Source organism: Primulina eburnea, chromosome 18, assembly GCF_022965805.1.
Source record: "Primulina eburnea isolate SZY01 chromosome 18, ASM2296580v1, whole genome shotgun sequence".
Classification (NCBI taxonomy): Eukaryota; Viridiplantae; Streptophyta; class Magnoliopsida; order Lamiales; family Gesneriaceae; genus Primulina; species Primulina eburnea.
In genome coordinates this window covers 1,496,933-1,520,464 of record NC_133118.1, presented here as the reverse complement: position 1 = coordinate 1,520,464, position 23,532 = coordinate 1,496,933, and the positions used below count along the sequence as shown (strand labels likewise).

General features: G+C 34.9%; 3 protein-coding genes across 3 annotated transcripts in view; 2 read left to right on the top strand and 1 right to left on the bottom strand.

The window, feature by feature from the left end:
* LOC140819432 (uncharacterized) overlaps window positions 1-5,209 on the top strand; it is a gene marked incomplete at its 3' end in the record, with an annotated part of 61,182 nt that extends 55,973 nt beyond the window's left edge. The window contains exon 4 of the mRNA XM_073179519.1: window positions 5,109-5,209. Within this exon, the coding sequence (XP_073035620.1) occupies window positions 5,109-5,209 (101 nt within the window). The remainder of the gene's footprint in view (window positions 1-5,108) is intronic.
* Window positions 5,210-9,644: 4,435 nt separating this feature from the next.
* Window positions 9,645-11,042, top strand: LOC140819431 (peroxidase 60-like). The gene is made up of 4 exons (XM_073179517.1): window positions 9,645-9,906; window positions 10,019-10,198; window positions 10,268-10,427; window positions 10,534-11,042. The coding sequence occupies exons 1-4, from the start codon at window positions 9,679-9,681 to the stop codon at window positions 10,944-10,946; spliced, it is 981 nt and encodes a 326-aa protein (XP_073035618.1). The 5' UTR covers window positions 9,645-9,678; the 3' UTR covers window positions 10,947-11,042.
* A 122-nt stretch (window positions 11,043-11,164) lies between these two features.
* On the bottom strand, window positions 11,165-12,967 carry LOC140819429 (berberine bridge enzyme-like 22). Its single transcript, XM_073179516.1, has one exon. It carries the CDS (start codon window positions 12,877-12,879, stop codon window positions 11,230-11,232), a length of 1,650 nt encoding a protein of 549 aa, XP_073035617.1. The 5' UTR covers window positions 12,880-12,967; the 3' UTR covers window positions 11,165-11,229.
* Window positions 12,968-23,532: the final 10,565 nt, after the last annotated feature.

Here is a 23,532-nt window from a genome sequence, read left to right as displayed (position 1 = left end):
ATTAAATATCAAACAATAATTATTTGATTTAAAGCTGCAGCGGAAAAAGTTTTAAAATACTTTACAACGGACCTCGGAGCCTAGAAAAATTTCGGCATGATCTCCCCTTAAGTAGTGTTGGAGTAGGTGCCCGTCGAGCCAAGTGTTGGCCGAGTGTTCACAATGAAACTCTATGTATAAGCAATCTTTATTTTAATAATATTTGAAATTATTATTTTGGCGCATCTTTATATGTATACCCATGCTAGTTGCATAGATAAAACCCTTGAATCTACAAATAGTAGAAAGAATATGAGATGCTCATATGATGAGTATCATGAAACTCATATTTGGAATACTGTATATTCTAAACAAGTTCCTAGTCGATTCAGCCGCCACTAAGAAGGATATAGGCCGCTCGAGTTAGAGACTAGTATCTGCGATGTGAGTACCATGTTTCATTGGTAGGGGACATTGTGATGTCCGAGCATGCAGATAGGTGCTCCTGGTAGAGTGCACTGAACAACCCTCCATTAAAGGACTTTCCAAGTGGTTCTCACTTATCGAGTGGAAAAGTCCTAGTTTATGGTTATACACCATTAGTCCTTATGACCCGGGACAACATTGAAACTCTATGTGCTAGCGTTTCACTTTGACTTGTTTACCGACTCTTATGGGGTCATCAGGTGGCAAGGTTGGGTGTCATGTCGAAACATATAGGAGTCGATGCATTGTAGTCGGGGATTCACTGCTTACCTTCGGGTATAGATATCATATGTGTTATCATGTGTATGTAGGTTGAAATCTCTGGCCAGAGTATGGTGGTAATTATGAAAGGGGTTTCATAGATTACACCATCGATGCAACTACGACATGACACATAGTATCGATTCATTGACAACTCTCGATATACCAATGGTTGTCGAATCAGTCGGGATATATGAGTTGAAGGGACCGTACTGTACGCTAACCATAATTGAATGGTTCTTGCAGACACTATCATTTGATACCTAGGGAATCATGTAAGCGATGCTGCTAGGCGTTTAACATGATTGGTTGGGTACTATCAGACTTGAGTTCTGACGTTCTTGTTATCAAGGAGTTGATAAGTAAGAATGGAGCAATTGGGGTATGCTCGAATAAGGACATGTTTAGTCCGAATCACATGGAGATATGAACCCACGGCTAGTTGTATCAATGAACCATTGAGGGCCACACAAGTGCTAGCTTTCTAGATCCCGTTGAGAAGTAAAATAGTTCAATGTGTTGAACGGCTTATAAAAGAGTTTATAAGCGTAGGAAAAATTAGAAGTATGACTTCTATAAAGGAGAAAATAGTTCATTGTGTTGAACGGCTTATAAATGTGTTTATAGGCGTAAGAAAAAATAGAAGTATGACTTCTATGAGAGAAATGTAAATTTTAATTTATGGAAGTGTTCCTAAATTAAAATTTGGCCAAGTGAATAATGTATTTGAAAATTGTGATTTTCATAGACATTATTATGGACTAAATTAAATTAATTCAAATGTTGAATTAATTAAACACTAGTGGGCCTAGTAGAGTCCAAATAATTAAATTAATTCAAGTGTTGAATTAATTAAATAACATTGGGCCTTGTAGAGCCCAATTGGAAATAATTATTAAACTAGTGGGCTTGAGTAAAATCAAGTGAGGATTAATTGGGCTCAAATGTGTTTGAGACAATTTAAATTAAAAGTCCATGGGCCCTTTGTAATTGTTACAAGCCCACTTGATTTTAAATTAAAAGTCCATGGGCTCTTTGTAATTGTTACAAGCCCACTTGATTTGCATGCTAGGAAGTTGAAAGGTTGGGAGACAACTTTTTGCACAACCAAGGGCATGGCTTGCACATGCTAGACACAACTTTTCACACAACCAAGAAAACTCTCCTCCCTCTCTCCTAGCATCAAGATGGCCGAAATTTCACCTTCCATTCTCCCTCATTTTTCTCTCAATTTTCTTCTTCAATTGTTGAGGAAAGAAATCACTTCTCTTTGAAAAATCCTCATATTTTTCTAGTGCAAAATATGAGGGGATCTACCTAGTTTGTGGTGGGCTTAATTTGAAGGAAAGATTTAAGAAGAAAGGAGGAGAGCTTGTAGATTTATCTTCCATTCAAGAGCCAAGTTGTTTACAACTTGGTTGGTGCCATCATCAACCTCAATAGGTTGATAGGTAACGATTTTCTTACACCCTATGTATGACATAGTTGTGTTTTTGTATTTGCTACACAAAGATTGTGGTGGCCGAATTTTTGTATGAAAAATTAAAAATTTTAAACTTCCGTTGCGCTTCCGGTCACCGTAACCGATCCCCTTTCAAGTAGAACATCCCGAAAACCTCAAGCAACAGTTTATATCAAAATATACTCCAAGTAGAGTTATTAAAACAAAAACCGAAGTCAAACAACAACCTATAGCCGCACTGGCCAGGTCTAAGCAGAAATTAAACTTACCAAATACTCACCAGATCATAAGAACCACAGAGTCGACTCAGAACATCACAAAAACAACCAAATATCACTACAGATACACGGGGCATCTCCCCGGAAAATAAACTATAATACAAGACTGAAACATACTCATGACATACATATAGACTAACTGGGAGACTCCACTGAACATAACCAAGTAATCCAACCTCAATCCCGAGCTCCACTGGCGGAACCTCGGCCTGATGCTGCAAAACGAATCGGGAGATCTACCATGGTGCCCAATAGCAACCACATCAGCCCCGTTCTCCCCCCACCCCCCCCACCCCACAGAAAACAACTGAGGTTAGGATTCTTGTATGAAACAGTCCAACAATAACAACAATAAACATAAATCATGCATAATCATATAATAAAATGTAATATGTAATGCATGAAAGGCTCAACGAATAATCGGGATAACAGAAGCCAATAAATGGTACGATAACAACTGGAATAATGCTCGAGCAACAACATGGGGGAGCTACATCGTCATGTAGCTAAACCGCCCTGCCAAGTATGCGAGGTATGCTACAGCTGATACGATAACAGGATGGCACAACAGAACGAACTAGATGACACAATCATAGCTCTCATCTCAAAAGGTTACACTAACCACGGGATTGTTCAATCGCATCTACGGTCTCATGTGTATAGGTCTATCAGCCACATTATGATCACGAGATAAACAACAGTGTCAGATAACAATGGATATCAACAATAGGCTAACAAAAATGATAGGGCTCAACATGAATGTCATAACAGTATGCCCTATGCTAAATGCCAATAATATGTCACAATAATAAACATATATCACAACGAAGACATTTAACAAATTACAACAGTCAACAAGTCATAGATACTATCAGTGCAACACAGAATGACATTTAAACATAATTTATGTTTTACCGTCGTATGTTACCGAGCTGTAACATACCTATACCAACTTGATAATCCAATATCGACTTTACTTCAAGACTCTCGACCTAAAAAAAACAACAATAAGCCGATCAAGAAAACTACATTCCATACCAATGTCCGATTTGGCACAAAAGAACATAACATTCGTATCTCGCTCAATATTAACTCAAATAAATATACGCCAATTGGAAATGAAACTATCGTTAAAAACTATTTTAAATTTTTTAATTTAAATATAATAGGTAGAATTTTTTACACAAAAAATTATAAAAACAAAAATATGTAATATATGTTGTAATTTGTAAATGATAATTAAATGCTACTAATACATATAAAGTACATAATATAAAAAAAATTAAGAATTACTGAATGAAACGATACAAACTTAAAAAGAACGAAAAAGAAAAATGGAAAGCCTTCCACATAAAACACGGCGGCGCCACCACTACTTCCGCCACCCTATAAGATTCTCATCGAATTGGGTTCCCACACGAAAAGAGGCCCATCACTTGTATATGCTATCGACGCCCTCGTGTTAGTTTCTTTCTGCTCTCTTTAAGGTACACCTCCTTTGTTTGAGTTGGTAAAATTTTTATTTCCATGTGGTTTAGCTTGTAGTTATTCAGTTTTTTGTTTTGATCCTGAGGGGCTTTGTTAATTTTTCTTTTGATTTTTTTTTTCTGGGTATGGTTTGACTTTTTCCATTTGCGAGATTGAATACCGATCTAAATGATTATGTTATGAAATTAATCAGACTTTCACTTATTTGTTGATTTGTTTTAGTGAAGGTGTTTATCCGGATTTCGGTTCTTAAGAAAGATTTGATATTTTGTTGGTTTATAATTTTTTATCTTTATCAGATGTATAATATGACATGGGATTTTGAAATGTTTTGATGTGAAATTTTGTCTAGCAATCTGCATTATTCCTTTGCACAAAATAATCCAATCAGATCCATCATTAAGAGATGGGAATTAGAAAGGAATTATTTGCTCGTGTTAGCTCGAGTAATGTGTCTTTAAGATGAAGTTAAGCTGCCATATGACGTTTAGTCATTGCACTATAGCATTGATTTTCTCCATGGAATATGCAGGCATGGGAAGGGGTAGTGACACTACATGCATACTTATCCCTTCTTATGGCAATGCAAATTTTTAAAGGTTAAGGGTGGGTTTAGTGGGTCTAAAACTGAGTAAACGAGTCGCATAGCTTCTCCAACTTCTCCCACACAAGATATGTTGGGTATGTTTGAGCTCAATGTCTTGTTTGACTGTTTATGTAATACACTGATTGAAACATAATGTTCCAAATATTGTGTGGTTAAGATTTGAATTACATCATTGCCATTAGTATAACATTTGGTTCTGTGTGGCATGAATGATCCTATAAGTGGTGTTTAGAGCTAAAGTTATCCGCTCAATTTTCATTAGTTTTACGAGCAATTGTTGGGAGAGATTGTTGATTTCATATGATCAACAATTACTGCCATTGTTCTGTGTGGCTAGTCATGTGAGACAGTGATAAAAGAGTGGGCCAGTGGCGCTTGAGTTACTCGCAACATTAAATATTTGAGTTACAATGTTGATATAACTGTAAAATATGATACAACAGCAGGTGTCTGATCTTCCAAGATATTAACTGCAGAATTGTATTTTGTGATTTATGTTCGTACAATTGCTTAGAAAGATTGAAGTGAATCAATTTTTTAGTTGCAGATCCAATGAAGCACATTGTAAAGATTTTGACATTGCTGGTAACCCTGTCAGCTCTTTGGGTTGGCCTGCTTCAGGCATCCATAATTCCAAGGAGCTACACTTGGTTGGTAAGCTTCTTACAATCTCTCTTGTATTATTTGATCATACATTATGTACCATTCTTATCATTTACGCGTAACAACTGCCTCTGCCTCTGTACTTCATTGTATCCCTTGGATGCTATGGCCTATTAATGGTTGGAGCTGGCCTGATGCAATTTCCAACTTGCCCACATGAAGCAATTTTGTTGCAGCAGGTACGTACCAAATTTCACAGGATCATACCATTATGGATCATGATTCTTGTTCTATGGTGGAAGATCTTTTGTTCCTTTAGTTTGTCAAAAGTTGATGATGGTTTAGGAGCCACGAGGTTCGTGTAAGAGGTACAAAAATTGAAATTTGGAAAATATATGGGAGGCTAAGTCATATTTGTTTGATTTATTATGGAGTATGTAAAATACCTAGACGGCTAAACCTATAGAAAAATTAAGAAGGATGGCGGTTGCCCCGTGCCACCGAAGATGAAAAATGAGTAGTGTGATTGTGGTTCCCCGCTGACTTATCTTTCCTTTCATCCAGGAGTCCTACTGATATAGTTTCTTCTAATTTATTGATTGAGCCTGTTTAGACGTCTGCAACAGTGATTGTAGGAGAATGTACATGGGTTAGAAAATTTCGTGACTCCAAACAAGCTTGATAAGTAGATTTTTTATATCATTCAAATTTGTTAGATGTCTCACGTCGGCGTTGGATTAAGATCGATTTTGTTTCTCACTCACAAGAATTCACGGGCATGAGCTCTCTTTCATATGGTTCTGGCTATGCTCCCGATGACTAGTTTTTTCGATCCCCTTCCTTATTATATCACTTCACAATTAATGTATGGTGATAAAATTCCAGTGGCGAATAATATTTCATACAACGTTTCTGTAAATATACACTATCCTAGTTTTGGACTAGACAACCTAGCTAAAGCAGCTTACAAATAAACAACATTTATTAGAAATCCAACGAAAAATATTCTAACAATAATAGTTGATTAGTCAAATAAATAAATAAGTAAATAAATTTCGATGTTTTTTTTAAGAAAAAAACACAAAAAAAATTTATAAGATAGTTTCATGAGTCAATTTTGTAACATAGATATCTTATTATATCCGACTCATGAAAAAATATTATGAAAAAATATTTTTTTTTCAATATAAATAGTGGCTTGTTTAGCTAGACATAGATCAAAAAGTGTAAATTTGAGGGAAAAAAACTAATTTCTATCTAATAATTTAACTCCTACGATTTGCACTGAATTTATAATACTCATTCTGATCCAATATAGTATAATGTTTTTTTTTTATTTTTTTCGAGAAGATGATTACAAGTTAGGTCAGGCTCCCATTGTTTTGGAAGTTGTAGAGTCGTTCTTGAAAAGACGAACAACTAGCAAATCCGATGGTGTATGCCGAAAACTTCGATCGGATCTGAGACAGATATTGAAGAAGCTGGCATATTCATTCACATCCACGGCGATAGAGACGGTCTCGTCCTGCCTCCCTGTCTCCACGGTGTATCGCCCTCCGCCACCCTGTATTATCATAATATGATCTGCCATGAGTCATTTATCATGTTTATAAAATATCTAATCAGATATCTGACTGATAACATTAGTACCAGGGAAACTGCATCTCTTGCATGTGGCCATGACAATGATATAATCAGCACATGAAAAGTTTGAACATGTTCGAGTTCGGCCTAAATTCTATAAATTTAAATACGAATCAAATATTTTTCGACCCGATTCGAAAAACTTGTGAACCGACTCGATTCGTTTACACTCCGACTTAGCACGATAGGTCCCGATACATTTTCATTGAAACTTGGTTTCATCTCATTTATGGAACGATATACAAATTGAACGGGACAAAATATTATATAAAAAAAGGATGCACCTAACATAAGTAGCCAAGCAAAGTAAAATACATCTAATTAAAAGGAGCAAAATTAGTTACAATAAATGATAAGAACCGACCACATGCAAGATTTTTGTTATTGATTTTTTTAAAAAATAAAATATAATATTTCAAATTTACTAAAAATGCACCTTTCTGAAATAATTTTTTTTATTTCACTTAATACATCTTATATAGGGGATCGGATGATGGGTGTCTGCAAGGCTTTTTCTTAAAAAAAAAAAAAATCTATAAATCTTTTATTTTTGTAATTAAAAATTTAAAAATATTTATAATTCTATAATACTTGAACATATTTTAGTAACTATTTTGTTGTGTTAAATAACACCACTCATAATTAGTAATTTTCTTACTATTTTTTCTCCAACTCTTTTCTATTTATCTTGAAGCTCACATGTCTTTTTCTCATATCTTATATTTTTTAAAATAATTAAATTATGTGAGCATGTAAAAACACGTGTATGAATTTATTGGAAAAGTAAAATTTTGAAATAAATTTTTAATCTTACCATTTATGTAATTAATGTTTTAATAAGATTAAAAAAATTATTAGAAGTAGTTAATGATAAAGATATATTTGCAAAAGAATATATACAGTAACATTAAATATGAAAACTGAAACCAAATGTTTGAGATGACTAAAAAAAGAAGAGCAAGTCTCTTGTGAGATAGTCTTACGGATCTTTATCTGTGAGACGTGAGACAGATCAACCTTGCTAATATTTAAAATAAAAACTAATATTTTTCATTGAAGATACAAATATGAGAAATAAACCCGTGATGAAAAAAGAACGTGACATTGATATTTGGAACATATGAAGTAATATTTTAGCACCTCGTTGCAGCTACTTTTTGGTGTGTCAACGTGACACTAAAGTGTATTTTATGTTTCACTGCACAATATGTAATATTTATTATATAACTTTGATAGTGTCACATAGGTATATCGAAATTTAACCCAAAAAAAATCTATTTTAAAATTTTCAATATCAAATTTTAATAATTGGAAATAAAATATAATGCTTAAATTCGATTTCACGAATCGCTGGTTCATAAAATATCAAATTGAAAATATGATAAAACAGTGTACATTTTTCGTATAACTAGATGTCAATATAATGTTAAAAAAAAATGTGAAAACCTTTTTCATTTGAAATTATTAGGCTAAAAAAAAGTTTATTATTTAAAACAAAATTTACGATTTTAAGAAATTAATTTCACTTCATCAGTTTCCATGGTCGATGAAAAATATCCATCACGTTGTTCCATCTAAAAAAGTCAGTCTATTATTTTTTTTATGACGATGAAACCTATCATCACTATTTTTTGATGTTAAACCCTATTGATGAGTTGAGTCCATGCACATAGGCATGGAATCCCCATTTAAAAAAAAAAAAAAAACCAATCAATCATATTCCCATCAATTATTTGACCTTTTGGCCATACCATATAATTCATGTCTTGTGGAATTTGGATGTGTTTAGGCAAATTCGACATCTAACTTTTTTAATTAGTTTTATGAATTAGTTATATTATATATAATTATATATAATATAATATAAGATGCATTGCATGAAAATTAAATTATGACATGACAATGATGTGACCGGTTTCTATATATTCACCCGAACAAGAAAACATAATTGTCTTTATTGTCAATAATTGTTATTATTTTACTTTAATTAGCTATTTCTAATTGTGTAGGTGCATGCTTTTGGACAATAATAATAATAACTGGGCTAAAAAAGCAATTTAGATTGTGGGTAAAATTGAGTTTTTAATTGCATCATGTACAATTAAGTAATTTACAATAGTTGATGAACCAATTTGTCAATTTACCAATTTAGATTTAGATATATATAGTTTCATTATTTTTAAATTTTTTTATTACAAAAATAAAAGATTTATAGATAAAATTTTATAATTTTTTATGGATTTTTTTTAAGCCCAATTATCTATACTATATTATTAAGTTTGAGATCGTTAGATGTCAAAATTTTGGTGTCATGGTCTGTTTTAATAATTAAATATTGGTGTCATGGTCTGTTTTAATAATGAAATATATTAATAAAGTAGTAAGTCACATGTAACTTAGTAGATAGAGTCTTTGTCTCCTATACATTAAATTGTAGTTTCAATTCTTACTTTGGTCTTTTTTCCCTTTCTTTTTTTTCTATTTATTTTTTAATTCATATATTGAAATTATAATGTAGTCTATCACCATTTCTCATAATTACATTTTGATCATCATTTAAATATAAATAAAATGAATTATAAAAAAATATTGTATAAGACGGTACATTAGTTTACAATAATATGGCCTTTTTCTATATATTCACCTAGACAAGACACATGATTGTTAATTATTGTGAATAATACTTTTTGCTTTCATTAGCTACTTTGTGTTAGGCATGCTTTTGGATAATACATTATGTTCCTATCAAATATTACAATATCGTTCCAAAAATTGGATGCAATGCAAATTCCATGCATGCATCTTCACGGCCATTTGTATTATAAATAGCTACCCAAAGAGTAATCAAATCCACTCCAGTGAGAAAGAACATGGCAAAATTAATCATCATGGCTTTGGCATTTCTGGTTTGCGCCGCCTCGAGAGGGCGGTGCGAGGAGGGTGGCACACCACCACTTCAGGTCGGCTTCTACGATGGCAAATGTGCAGACGTTGACGTTGAGGCCGCCGTAGGAGCTGTCGTTGCCTCGTTTTACGACAGTGATCCCACAGTTGCTGCCGCTCTCCTTCGCTTGCAGTTCCACGATTGTTTCATTCATGTAAGATTAACAATATAATAGTATATCTCAATCACTATTTAATTGGATAAGTGATTTCTCAATTTTATATCATCTAAAAAACCATGCATAATGATCATAATTTTCGAACAAGGGATGCGATGCATCCATTCTGCTGGACGGACCCGAGAGTGAGAAAACATCATCGTCTAATCGAATGATTCGAGGTTACGATCTTATCGAGGCCGCCAAATCCTCAGTGGAAGCCGTCTGCCCCGGGGTCGTTTCGTGTGCTGATATCATCGTCATGGCCACAAGAGATGCAGTTTCCCTGGTGATGAAAGATAAGATATTTCATAAGCATGCATGAATGATAAATGTCTCATGGCTTATGATCATACAGGGTGGCGGAGGGCGATACACCGTGCAGACAGGGAGGCGGGATGGGACCGTCTCTTTCGCCACTGATGTGAATATGCCAGCTTCTTCAATATCTGTCTCGGATTCGATCAAAGTTTTTGGCGAGAAGGGCCTTAGTCCCACTGACATGGTTTATCTTCTAGGTATACTTCTACTTGTTGCCATCGACTAATTTCCGTTAAAAGTATTAATTGTTCATATTTCTTCTGTATGAGATTCAATATATTTGACTCCAACTGTCGTGTGTAGGCGGTCACACCATCGGCGTTGCTCGTTGTTCGACTTTTCAGGATCGTCTATACAACTTCCAGAACACAGGGGAGCCTGACCCAACCATGGATTCTACGCTGCGTGACACGCTACTCGCGAGATGCCCACAAGATTCAGACAGTGATGAGAACACCGTGGACCTGGATCAAAATGCTTCAAGTTCATCAACCGTAGATAATTCCTACTACCAACAGATCCTTTCGAACAGAGGAATTCTCCAGATTGATCAAGAATTAGCTCTTGATCAATGGACTCGGCCAACCGTGGACGCCATTGCCCAAGGTTTGGACTTCACCACGGGATTCGGCCAAGCCATGATCAAGCTAGGTGCGGTCCAAGTCCTCACCGGAGAACAAGGAGAGATCAGACGGTTCTGCAACAGAAATAACTGAGCCTCACCAGTAAAGAATTTGATATGAATAACGGAAGAAAGTTAATGTAATATTTTTCACTAAAAGTTAATTAAGATGGATAATTTTATATGGGTATTTTTCTCTGAATTTATCATGTATGTGTTCGTGTATTAAGATATTTTTCACTAAATAGTTAACAATTCAACCAAGCACACGAAAGGATACACGTACAGGTAAATAATACAATTTTCAGAATTCTCTTCATTCAGAACATTGACAATTTTTTACTAGAAATTACACCATTTTAAGTTTCAGTTTGAATTTATTTCAAAACTGGAATGCTTAGTTCATTTCGGAAGAAATTTTGTGGATCAATCCCTCCTTTTATCTTTGCCAGTCTTTCGAAATTTCCCTTGAAATACTTTTCGCCCCACACTTTCCCCACAGTGTAGTTATAGTACTTGTCGTTTTCGCCCAAGTCGAGATCTTTGTAATTGAAGTACGCAGTTCTTGGCGAATTAGCCACATATGGCGCCATTTTTTTGTAGAGAGATCTCTTCCAAGCTAGATGCTTTTCAGCAACTTGGGCACTATTGTCACCAAACCAATTTATCAGGTATTGTATGTTGAACAAGTTTCCTTTTCTATGCGGAAAAGGGAAAACATGTTCTCCAATCTTGTCCATAAATCCTCCGAGAGGATCAATAATCATGATAGGACCATCTTCGGACAAGAACATCTTTTGTATCATCCTCCATCCCTTATTAGGAATCGGAGCCTTCAAGAAATCAGATGCCCCCTTATTGAAGAACCGGGTGTTTTTGAATTTACCGAGCAATGTATCTGCAGGCTGGTCGGTTTTCCCTCCGCTGAAAAACACCACAGATTGAATCCAGGATACCTCGTAACATTCTTTCTTGATGCATGGCATACTACTGCAGTTACTGTCTTTAACGGGTGCCCGGAAACAATCTTCGGTCTCCAGGCCGAATTCAGGGAACTGTTCTCTCAACAGTTCTACCAGTTGCGCAGCAGGCCCTAGAAACATGCCGTTATAAGTCACCTGGACGATACTTGCGTCCCCTCGACCATTTCCTATTTTCTGTACGAGGACTCGAATGAAGATATCTCTCGGGAGCTTATGTGCGGTGTTTTGCCACTTTTGGAGAAGACTTAGATCTCCAAGATCCAGTCTACGACGAAAGGAGAAAACTGTAACCTTTTCGGGGACTCGAACAAGCTTGAGTTTCCATGCGAGTATCACTCCAAAACTTGCTCCTCCACCACCCCTGAGAGCCCAAAATATTTCTTCTCCCATAGCGTTCCTGTCAAAGAAGTAACCATCAACATCCATGAATCGGGCATCGATCACGTTATCTGATGCAAGCCCGTATTTCCTCACCAACGTTCCCAATCCTCCACCGCTGATGTGCCCCCCCAATCCCAAGCCTTGGCATAATCCTGCAGGGAATGCATGAGTTTTGCTCTTATTGGCGATATGATAGTATAACTGTCCCAAAGTGGCCCCTGCCTGAACCCAGACCGTTTCATCTGTAAGATTAACGTCAATGGAGTTGAGATTGCTGAGATCAATCATGACAAAAGGGGACACCGAGCGAACAGACAGGCCTTCATAATCGTGGCCACCACTCTTGACCCTGATTTGGAGACGGTGCCTTTTGCTGCAGCTGACGGCAGTCCAAACGTCTGTCTCTTCCACAGGTTCCACGATTAGAAATGGTCTTTGGCTAGTTTCATTGAACCATCTTGGATTTTTCGACGCAAATTCCAGGTGCGATATGTATTCAGAAGACTTTGGTGTGTAAACATTTTGCAGAATCTCGCCACGACGTGATGATTGGCGTGACAAGCATCTGAGAAAGACCCTCTCTTCGACTTGCAATTGGGATGTAGCTCTCCATGAAACTGAAAGGAAAAGAATGGAAGACATAAAGATTGCGATGCTTCCCATCTTCACTTAGATATGAAGATTCACAACACATTACACAATTTCAAAGATTTGAGTGATAATGGTTACTATTTGTAATTTCCTTGAAACCATTAATAAGTAATAACTGCAATTAAAGAATCAGTAACAGAACTAAAAATTCATCTTTATCTAATTAAAACACAAAATTCATAACATCTTTATCTTTATTTGATACAAATTGGTGGACAAATATATCAGATAATATTTTTTTAAAAATTATATATTAATCTACGCGGCTGCCGAAGCAGATTTTGAGCCGCCTAAGCGGTAATTAGGAGGTTTAGACGATCGATTAATTTAATAACACCCAGAGATATCAACTGTCTAAAAATCGGAGCGGTGGACAACTGCATAATGCCTAGACGATCCAAGGTGACGCCTTTTAGAACACTATATATACCACTACAATATTTCAAAACCCCACCATGCACCGAATCAGAAAAGTTAATTAAATATATGGTGAGCAAACTGCGTTATACATTAGTTTCTCAAGCTTATAACAGTTATTCGATGACAGTTATTAAAACAAAAGATGTGACAACTTGTAGCAAATGCGTTAATATAATTGTCAAAGCAGTGCCAAGATACACAATACAATAGCATAGATTAATATATTTTTATCATACTGCCACATGGACTGATATCGAGTGACGATAAATGTCGAAAAAGATAATGAGAAGGCAAGAATTATAATGTTTGAAGAGTGACTGCTGCTTTTATTGGTTGTACAATTAAAGATTATATCAACTTAGTCGACGAGGTTAGTTCAAATCACACTACTAACAATAACATCTAAACTTTAAAACTCTATAACTAAAACATGTTTTGTTTTGTGCAGGATACAAATGCTTCAGCATACTAAATGATTTGAAATGCCAGAAAAAAGGTGAATACAATTTTATTTTCAAATTTAATAAAATGACTCAGACTAATAATGCAACTTATCCTATTATAGTTGAAAAATTTCAGAAAGTCCTTGCAAAAACTCAACAAATCAGGTAATTCAACAAAAAAAAAAAAAACTCCTCAAACCACATTGATGAAAGTAGGATAAGTTCAACAAAACAAGGTCACGCCACCAAATCTCGGAGCAAAAATACAATTGAGACTCAAAAAATAGAGTATGGCCGTGCAAATGAACAAATTCAGATGGATGATAACAAGATTATTGTTTTTGTAAAGAGAAAAAACACAAAACAGGTCCCTACGTCCAAGTCTCAATGCCAACAGAACAAAAAAAAATTAATTGATGATGCCAACAGAAGTACACAAATCTTGATATAAGACGATGACAGGATTTCTCCTTTCACAAAGAGAAATAGATAAGTTAAAACTAGAAATGATTGCACTATAGATACCATATAATTCATGTTGTAATGCCCGATATTTAATCACTGTAATCAGATATTGATTAATTGACAGAATAGAAATTTTAGGAGTTAAAATAAGATGTGAAAGGAAAAGCCGGGCGTTGGTGCATAATAAGCCAAGAAGTTGGACAGAACGTGTGGCGCCCGAGCGGTAGAATGTTACCGCCCGAGCGCCAGTGTTCAACAAAATGGTATTCAGACAGAAAGTGTGGCGCCCGAGCGGTAGAAAGTTACCGCCCGAGCGCCAATAGATAACAAGTCAAGTAACCGAACAGACTGTTCGGCGCCCGAGCGGTAATTCTCGACCGCTCGAGCGCCGACGGGGATTCAAGAAACATGAGCCACGTTTCATATACATGCAACTGAGTATATATACGTACAAATCCATCAAAATTCAGTAGAATTGAAAAGAAAGAAGCTCGAGGATTTTCGGAGAAAATCCTTACGCCTTTATATTTCAATCCGCCCGTCTGATTTTGAATTCGACTTCAGTACTGTGATCCTATCGACGTAGGCTACAACATGACGTAAGTTTCGTTACGTTTTGACATGCTTTGAAATTATGGTATTGTCAGAATTGAATAAGAATTCATATATGTTGTTCTTGCGATATCAGACATTGTATAATCGAAACCGGATTGAAGAACAGATACCGTATGAAATTTTATGAATTTTCAAAGTTTATTCGATTGTAATTATACCGATTTGATATCAGAATTATGGTATTATCGAGTTTGTGGTACTGGAATTGATATCTGATTTATACTGTATCACTGGATATATTGATATTAGTCAGATTTGGATCAGATGAGTTGTTGGTGCATATATACTTATATTGTATTGCCAGTACTGCGAGACTGAACAGAACTGAGATTGTACTTCGTAGTGATATTGATTATGGGCTGAATTATTATATCTGTGATGTTGAAATTGGCGGGATTCCTGAAACTGTATTGTTATACCGTTGAAACATCAGTAGATTGATTATGATCAGATTTAGTAGTGATTTCGATTATATCGTGATATCATCGATATGGATTAGATTGTGTCTTAATTCGATAGTGATCAGATTATGTTTTGATTGGTATATTGATCAGAACAGGCTTTGAATTGAGCGGTATATTGACACGGTCTATTCGATATTGTTATTTCAGATTTGATAGGGACAAATTCGACTTCGAGGCTTCGACTTCGTCAGACCGAGAAGATAAAGGTATAAGTCAATGTGTATGGGACATCGACTCAAGTAGGATGTACTTGAGTTTCCCTAAATCACATACTTATTAATGGTTATCATTGCGTTTAATGATTTGATTAAATGCTTGTTCTATGGAGTTATAGGAGCATGTATTAGACGAGTAATCTTGTGACAGAAGTACCTGATAGTGGCAGGTAACCACGGGTACATTGCACGATGTCACAAGATAGTGTATTGGCGATAGACCACAGTCTATGACGGATATGTCAGGACACTGGATGTTTGGTTATATCGACTTGGATAGAACTGGAGTCTTTTCTATTACTGTTGGTCGATATAGGAATACCACATCTGGAAACCGGGATCCCTAGGCTAGGATTGAGTCTAGTCTAAAATGTGGAGTCACCAGTCTAAGTGACAGTTTATATTGATTCATTTTGATTAATGTTCCTGATGATGGTACATGTTTAGAATATGATTTATTCTTGATATGGATTTATGTTCTGATTTGGATACATGTTATGAATGTCTGTTACATGCTTTATATTGTTTATACGATTGCATGTTTCGTTGATTATACTGGGAATATAATTCTCATCGGAGTTATCCGGCTGTTGTCTTGTTTGTATGTGTGCATGGCAACAGGTGGGATAGGATCAGGGTCAAGAAGAGAACGAGGCTGGACTAGATAGCGTGGAGATCCGGGCTTCGAAGCAAATTAGGATTCAACACTGATATGTAGTGAACCTAGTTGAATTCTTGTAGATAACACATGATTGTATGTTTATGTTTAATATGTAATTTGAAGTAAATTACATTACGTTTCCGCTTTGCATTTTTTTTTAAAAAAATTTAGACCCTGTTTTATAATTGATTAATTAGTCCCAATAACGATTATGATTATGATTAGTGTCCGAGTCCCCACACATGTCTTGTTGAATTTGGATGTGTTTAGGCAAATTCGACATCTAACTTTTTTTCTAATAAATTAGTTTTATTTTTTAAAAAGATTAATAAATTAGTTTTATGAATAGTTTCCTATTGTTGATAATGCCGAGTCCCAAGAAAAAACATAGAACATTATGGTAAAGTAACTTGTCCATGTGGTTACTTTCTGTGTGTGGCTGATGTGATTGAGCTGCTGGAGGTGCGTACTAGATTTCATTGATGTTTTGAAGTTCAAATATCATTTTTGAGCTAGAATCGTCGTAAATTTTGGAATCACATTATCCGATGCAAAGTTAAAACAATAATTAAATTAAACATCACATGATAATTATCGATGAGAGTCGAAGACCCATAATATATTATAAATTTTATTTGAAAAAAATTTAATTATAAAATAATATTTTAATAATAACCTACATTTAATTTTATTAACAAAATCAATTAATAATAAGGTTGCGTACAAACTTGTGCATACATACGACTTCCTATAGCTGAAGCATAGGGAGTCTTTTGTATTTCCTGAATCTCGAGGCTTTCTTTAGGATATTGTTTAAGACTAAATTTGTCTCCTTTAACGACTGAGCTGTTACGTGGCTTGCAACCTTGCATGCCAAATCTTTTAAACACTTTATCGATATAGTTTTTTTTTTTGTGTGTGACAATCCAAGAATACATTGAGAACGATCTTAAAAATCCTCATTTTGTAAAAGTTAATTTATCTTTTGATTCATAAAGAATGATAGACTCTATATGAACAAAGTATCAGAAATTAGTCTTTACAAATGTTGACTCGGTACAAAATTTGAAAAATAGAGACAACCTCAACCACACGAACAAAAATTATTTTGAAATCATGCATGATTCAATTCCAGAAATTAAACAAGAAATAGAAACTCCACATCGATGGATTACCCGGAACGAATAAGGATTTTTCTTAACCTAGATAAATCACAATTATAAGAAAACAAAAACGTGTCTTGGGTAACAGATATAACTTTTGACCTGAAGATTAAGAAACGTTCGAACTAAAAGATAAATCTTTCACTATTATCCAGTTTAGTTGGGTTAAACGTGCATGAGTGATGGTAGTACTGGGATGAGTGAACTACTGAGAAGTTCTCGTGAGTTAAGCTGCTGACATTATGTCGCTTATTATAAATTTCATTAAAGATATAGTTTTTTTTTTTTTTTAAAAAGACTATAAATTTCATTCAAAAAATAAAATTTCATTTTTCTTCAATTATTATAAAATTTACTAACTCATGAAAATGAAATAAATATATGTATTTATTAATATTATTTAACGAAGATAAGAACATATTTGTAAAATCACACAATTTTATTACAGTTTTAAAATTTATTAGTCGTGTATTATTTACGTTATTAATGGATGTTAATTTACTCAAGTTAAAAAAAAAAAAAATTGCCACAAAACTCCTATGAGGCTTTCATGAAACATGTCTCATATTCGACCCTAATCATGAAAAACAATTGTTTTTCACTTCGAAAATTGACTGGATTGGCCCATCTTAAGAATATATCCATGAGACCGGTTCACAGAAGAAATATTCAAAAATTAGAGAACTATAAAATTTTGAATAAAGGTGTATGTATACTTCATTTTCATTCATTTTTAAGAATGTCTCTTTAAATTCAATCCCATACTTTTGAGTATACTCATTAGCTACAAGGCGTGCTTTAAACCTTTCCACATTACCGTTTAAATCCCATTTGGTTTTCAAAATCAACTTATATACAATGGGTTTCAAACCTTCTGGTAATGGGAAAGTTCTCAATTTTTATTGTCTTGCATTGACTTATACTCCTCATTCATTGTCTCGACCCACTTTTGAGAATTTGAATTTTGCATGGCTTGACGAAAGTTGATTGGATCATCTTCCCCATACGATTATTTTTATCATGTTCTTGGAATAGCACTATGTAATCATCCGGTATAGAACTCTTTCTTTTCTCTAGTGGATCTCCGTAAAGACATTTGTCGTTCAGACGCTGGTTGTTGAGTTTGTTCGTTTGGGAGTTGATTGACAATGTCTTTTTTTTTTCTTGTATCACATCTTGATCAATGAGAAGAATAAAATTCTGAACAGTATTGGTATCAATCATAGGAATATGAACCATTTCCTCTTGAAGAACACAATCATCCTTGAGAAAATAAAATTTATAGCCCTATGATCGCTCAGAATATCCAATAACTAATTGTTCTAGAGTCCAGTTTCTTTTCATGTGGTTTATATGGCATAGCCTCAGCCGGAAATCTCCAAATATGAAAATGTTTTAGACTTGGCTTTCGTCATGTCCAAAGCTCATAAGGTGTTTTAGTAGCTGCTTTAGTTGGCACTCTATTTAGAATGTAAGCTACTGTTTTTAATGCTTCTCCCCATAGTGACTGTAGTAAGGTTGAATGAATTATCATACTCCTTATCATATCTTTAAAAGTCCGATTTCGTCGTTCAACTAAACCATTCGTGCTTGGTGGGCCTAGCATGGTGTACTATGGGAGGATTCCACATTCCTCTAGGTATTGAGAAAAAGGTCCTAGACATCATTCACTTGTACCGTCATTCCTACCGTAGCATCCATTACCACGATCAGATCTGACTTTCTTAATTCTTTGTATAGTTGATTCTCGACTTCAACCTTAAATGACTTGAAAATGTCCAATATCTGTGATTTTTCATGAATAAGAATTAGGTATGCATATCTAGAGTAATCATCAATAAATGATACAAAATATTGTTGACCATTCCAAGAAGATGTTGGAAATGGTCCACAAATATCTGTATATATCAATTCCAATATTTCTGTGGCTCTATATGCAACATCCTTCTTTATTTTGGTTTGTTTGCCTTTGATGCATTCAACACAATTTTTTAAGTCTGTAAAATCAATGGAGTTCAAACTTCCATCTGATACAAGTCGTTCAACTCTATTTCTAGATGTGTCCTAATCTCTTGTGCCATAATGCACCAGATTTCATTATTAAATTTACGCTTAGTACCACGTGATTCCACATTTTGGGTTTCAATATAAGAAGCATTTATAAAAGCATATATAGACTGTAAAAAATTATAAGTGAACAAGTTCCAACAATATTAGAATTAATAAATAAACTAAATTGACTGTTTCTTAAGGAACAACAAAAACCTAATTTGTCCAAATTAGAAACAGAAACTAAATTCCGTCTAAACGACGATACAACAAAAGTATCTATTATGTCTAAATAATAACCATGACTTAATAAAAATCTGAAAAGCCCTATTGCTTCCATTTGACTGAATTGCCATAACCTACATAAATTCATCTTTCAACATCACTTGGCTTTCGACAGCTCAGGCAACCTGCATTGAAAAACGAATATTGGTAGTAACACTGGAATCTAACCACCAAGTGTTTCTTAGTACCGAAGCTGAATTTAATTCAGAATATACCAAATTTGAAAGTGTACCTTTCTTTGCACACCATGCATGGTACTTAAAACTATTTTTCTTGACATGATCATCCTTATTCTAGGAGAAAAAACCTTTCTTGTCTTTATCTTGCTTTTGTTTCTAGTCATTAGCAGCCTCATTCACTCTTTTCTTGCCCTTATCTTTTGAGGTGCTTGTATAATGAGCATTTTTAGTCTTGTCTTGCGTCAATATCTCTTCCTCTTGAATGCAATATAAAATGTGCTCATTAAAAGATCATTTCTTCTTTTGGTAGTTATAACTTATCTTGAACTGACCAAACTGGTTTGGAAGAGAAATAAACACTAAATGAACAAGCGTGTCATCCGACAATTCAAGATTAAGTTCCTTCAACTATGATGTAAGGTGAGACATTTCCATAATTATTCCTGAATATTTCCCTTGCCTTTATACTTCATGGAAATCAAGCTCTTCAGAATTGTGCTTGTTTCCGCCATATTGCTTTTGCTTCTCTATCTCATTTAGATATTCCTTAGCTTTGGTCACATTGTCGGACACCACATCCTTAAAAGCCTTAGGTATGCCACGCTTAATGATCATAAAACTCGTGCGGTTAGGTATGTCACTCTTAACTAGAATCTGTAAGAGCGGTAGGTTGCTCTGTCCTGATCGCAAGGTCTAGATCCATGCAGCCAAGAACAATAAGAATGTTCTCCTTCCAATCCTTAAAATTTGTCTCGTTAAGGATCAGCAATGAACTTACATTAGCAGACATAGTAGCAACTTTTGTCGAAAAGAGAACATAATAATAACATAAATAACACGCTCATCTCAAATAAAACAAAAATAAATGGCAAATCTCATCTCAAGATACCTAGTACAACATCAATATCATGTCTTTGTACAATAATATCATTTACAAGTGGTACTCTTTTTTTAATAATCAAACATTAACAATAATACATGACAAACAAGAAACCTATCTTTGGACAGATTCTATATTTTCATGGAAAATTAAACAAATAAATCCTTACAATTGTTACATGTTTATTACCACAAGCAAATGAATCACGTTGTCAAGTATAAATATAACGGTCCAGTCCACTTGTGATATTGTCCGCTTTGGCTCAGAGCCTCACAGATTTAAAACGCGTCACAAAGAGTTGTTATACGCTCATTTAAATACCTAGCATCTCTCTCGTGGTTTGGCGATGTGGGATTTAGCCTAAGGGCCTTCACCCCCTTTTCGGGACTCAGCGTCCTTGCTGAGATTTGCCCCACCATCCCAAACCCATGCGGAGTCTCTTTGATATTAAATGTAACGGCCCAGTCCACTTGTGATATTGTCCGCTTTGGTTCAGTTCCTCACATATTTAAAATGCATCATAACGTGCGGAGTCAACACACTAGCTATGATACCAAAGGTAACGGCTCAGCCCAGTTGTGGTATTGTTCGCTTTGGTCCAGTGTCTCACGGATTTAAAACACGTTACAATGGGTTACTACACTCTCATTTAAATACCCAGCATCTCTCCCGTGGTTTGGCAATGTGGATTTCGCCTAAGGGCCTTCATATCACAAGTGGGTTGGGCCGTTACATTGGCTCTTAAGCAAAATTCCACATCGCCAAACCACGGGAGAGATGTTGGGAATTTAAATGAGCGTGTAGCAATCCTTGTGACGCGTTTTAAATTCGTGAGACACTGGGCCAAAGCGGACAATATAAAAAGTGGGTTGTGCCATTACGTTTGATACCAGAGCTAGTGTGTTAACGCCGCACTTTGTGATGGGTTTTAAATCCGTGAGAAATTGGGCCAAAGCAGATAATATCACAAGTGGGCTTGACCATTACAAATTGGTATCAGAGCCAGTGTGTTGACACCGCACCTTGTGACGCGTTTTAAAGCCGTGAGGCCACAGGCCAAAGCGGACAATTTCACAAGTGAGCTGGGCCGTTACATTTGGTATCAGAGCTACTCCGCGTGGGTTTGGGATGATGATGTAAACCTCAGCAAGGATGCTGAGTCCTGAAAGAGGGGGTGAAGGTCGTTAGACAAAATCCCACATAATCAAACCACATGAGAGATTCTAGCCATTTAAATGAGAGTTATAACCTCGAATTTTCATTTTTTCTTAAAATTCTCATTAATAAAAGATGGATAACTAAACTTATCGTAAATTACTTTCTTATTTTTTTACCAAAATACTCATCAACTTATCAAATTTAAATCTTAAAATCCCAAACGCATCCGCTAATGCTTGATTAAAATTTCTTATAATACTAAAACCAGGATAACCCAAGGTTTTGAATATTTTTAAAAGTCTAAATCAACTCAATTCTTATCAGTTAACCCATTCAAGTATTGCTTATTGCTAAGCTAGTCCCCAAATTCCGTAAAATTTGCAAAATCAATTCTTAATTTCCTCAAAAATCATCCTAATTGGTCCTTAATTTTCGAAAATCCTATGATTAACCCATAAATTTAGGCGTTCTTAATTTCTTTCTACCGGTTTCCCATAACATAATTTCAATAAATTTAAACTTATTTACTCAAAAATCAATGACTATAACAAATTTTACATGCCATCAAAACTTAAAATTCCAATTTATACATTTTCTTATTTTCAAGTCATTGCAAATCCTCAAATCATTATTTCTCATGAGTAATTCCCAAAAATTTATTCGACTAGTAACCATGATTCATAAATATTTTCTTAAAAAAAATCTACGTGTCCCCAAAGCATTCATAATATTCACGATTAACTTATGACCCAAAAGTAGAATGTCAATACTAAAATCCAAAAATCAACGTAGTCCAATTCCACCACAAATCCCACATGCGTTGAAATAGAATAATTTCTTATTCCGCAACGTAACACGTATAAAAATCATGAAGCATATAATCTTTTAGCATAACAAAGTCATGCAACTATGCAGGAAGAAAATCGTTTACCATGCAACCTTAAACACCAACGTCATTCACTTCAAAACGTGTATGCACATGTAGCTCAAACATATAGATCATGTAAACGTGTAGGTAACATCATAAAATCATAATAAGCATTTAAACTTACAACTTTGAGGCTTGACGACTGATCTTCCCGGCACTGATGGTGGCACAACCCTTTACAGAACCATTGGCTCTGATACCAACTAACTCGTCTCGTGTTCTTGTGTTTAAAATGCACTAGATTTTTTTTTTTTTTTTAAATTTCGGACAACATAAAAATATTTTAATAAAATATTTTTCCCATGATCTAGAACATTCGCTAGCTAGCATTTTCAAAATCAAGTGAATAGGCATAAAAATCAGATCATCGCATGAGTTACTGAACCTAAAAAAAACAATAATCGTGAAACGTATTTTCCTCTCCAAAACCACTCTAAAGCATAAATAAATGATTTTAAAATCTTTTAACGTAAAATCATAATCCCTAATCATGAGTGCGGAAAAACAGTAGAAGCGCTGGTCCTCGGGTTGTGTGCACCTTCAGTCCAGTCATCTCATGCGTCAAGCCCTTCCTCAACCTCACCTGCATCCATCACACCTAGTGAGTCTAATGACTCAACACACCAAATCTCTGTAACGAGTAATAGATATAAAATCACATGCACAGTGAAAATACTTGTACTTAAAATATCATTTCATGAAAATGCATAAACTTGAGCATGAACATTTTCGTAAATATT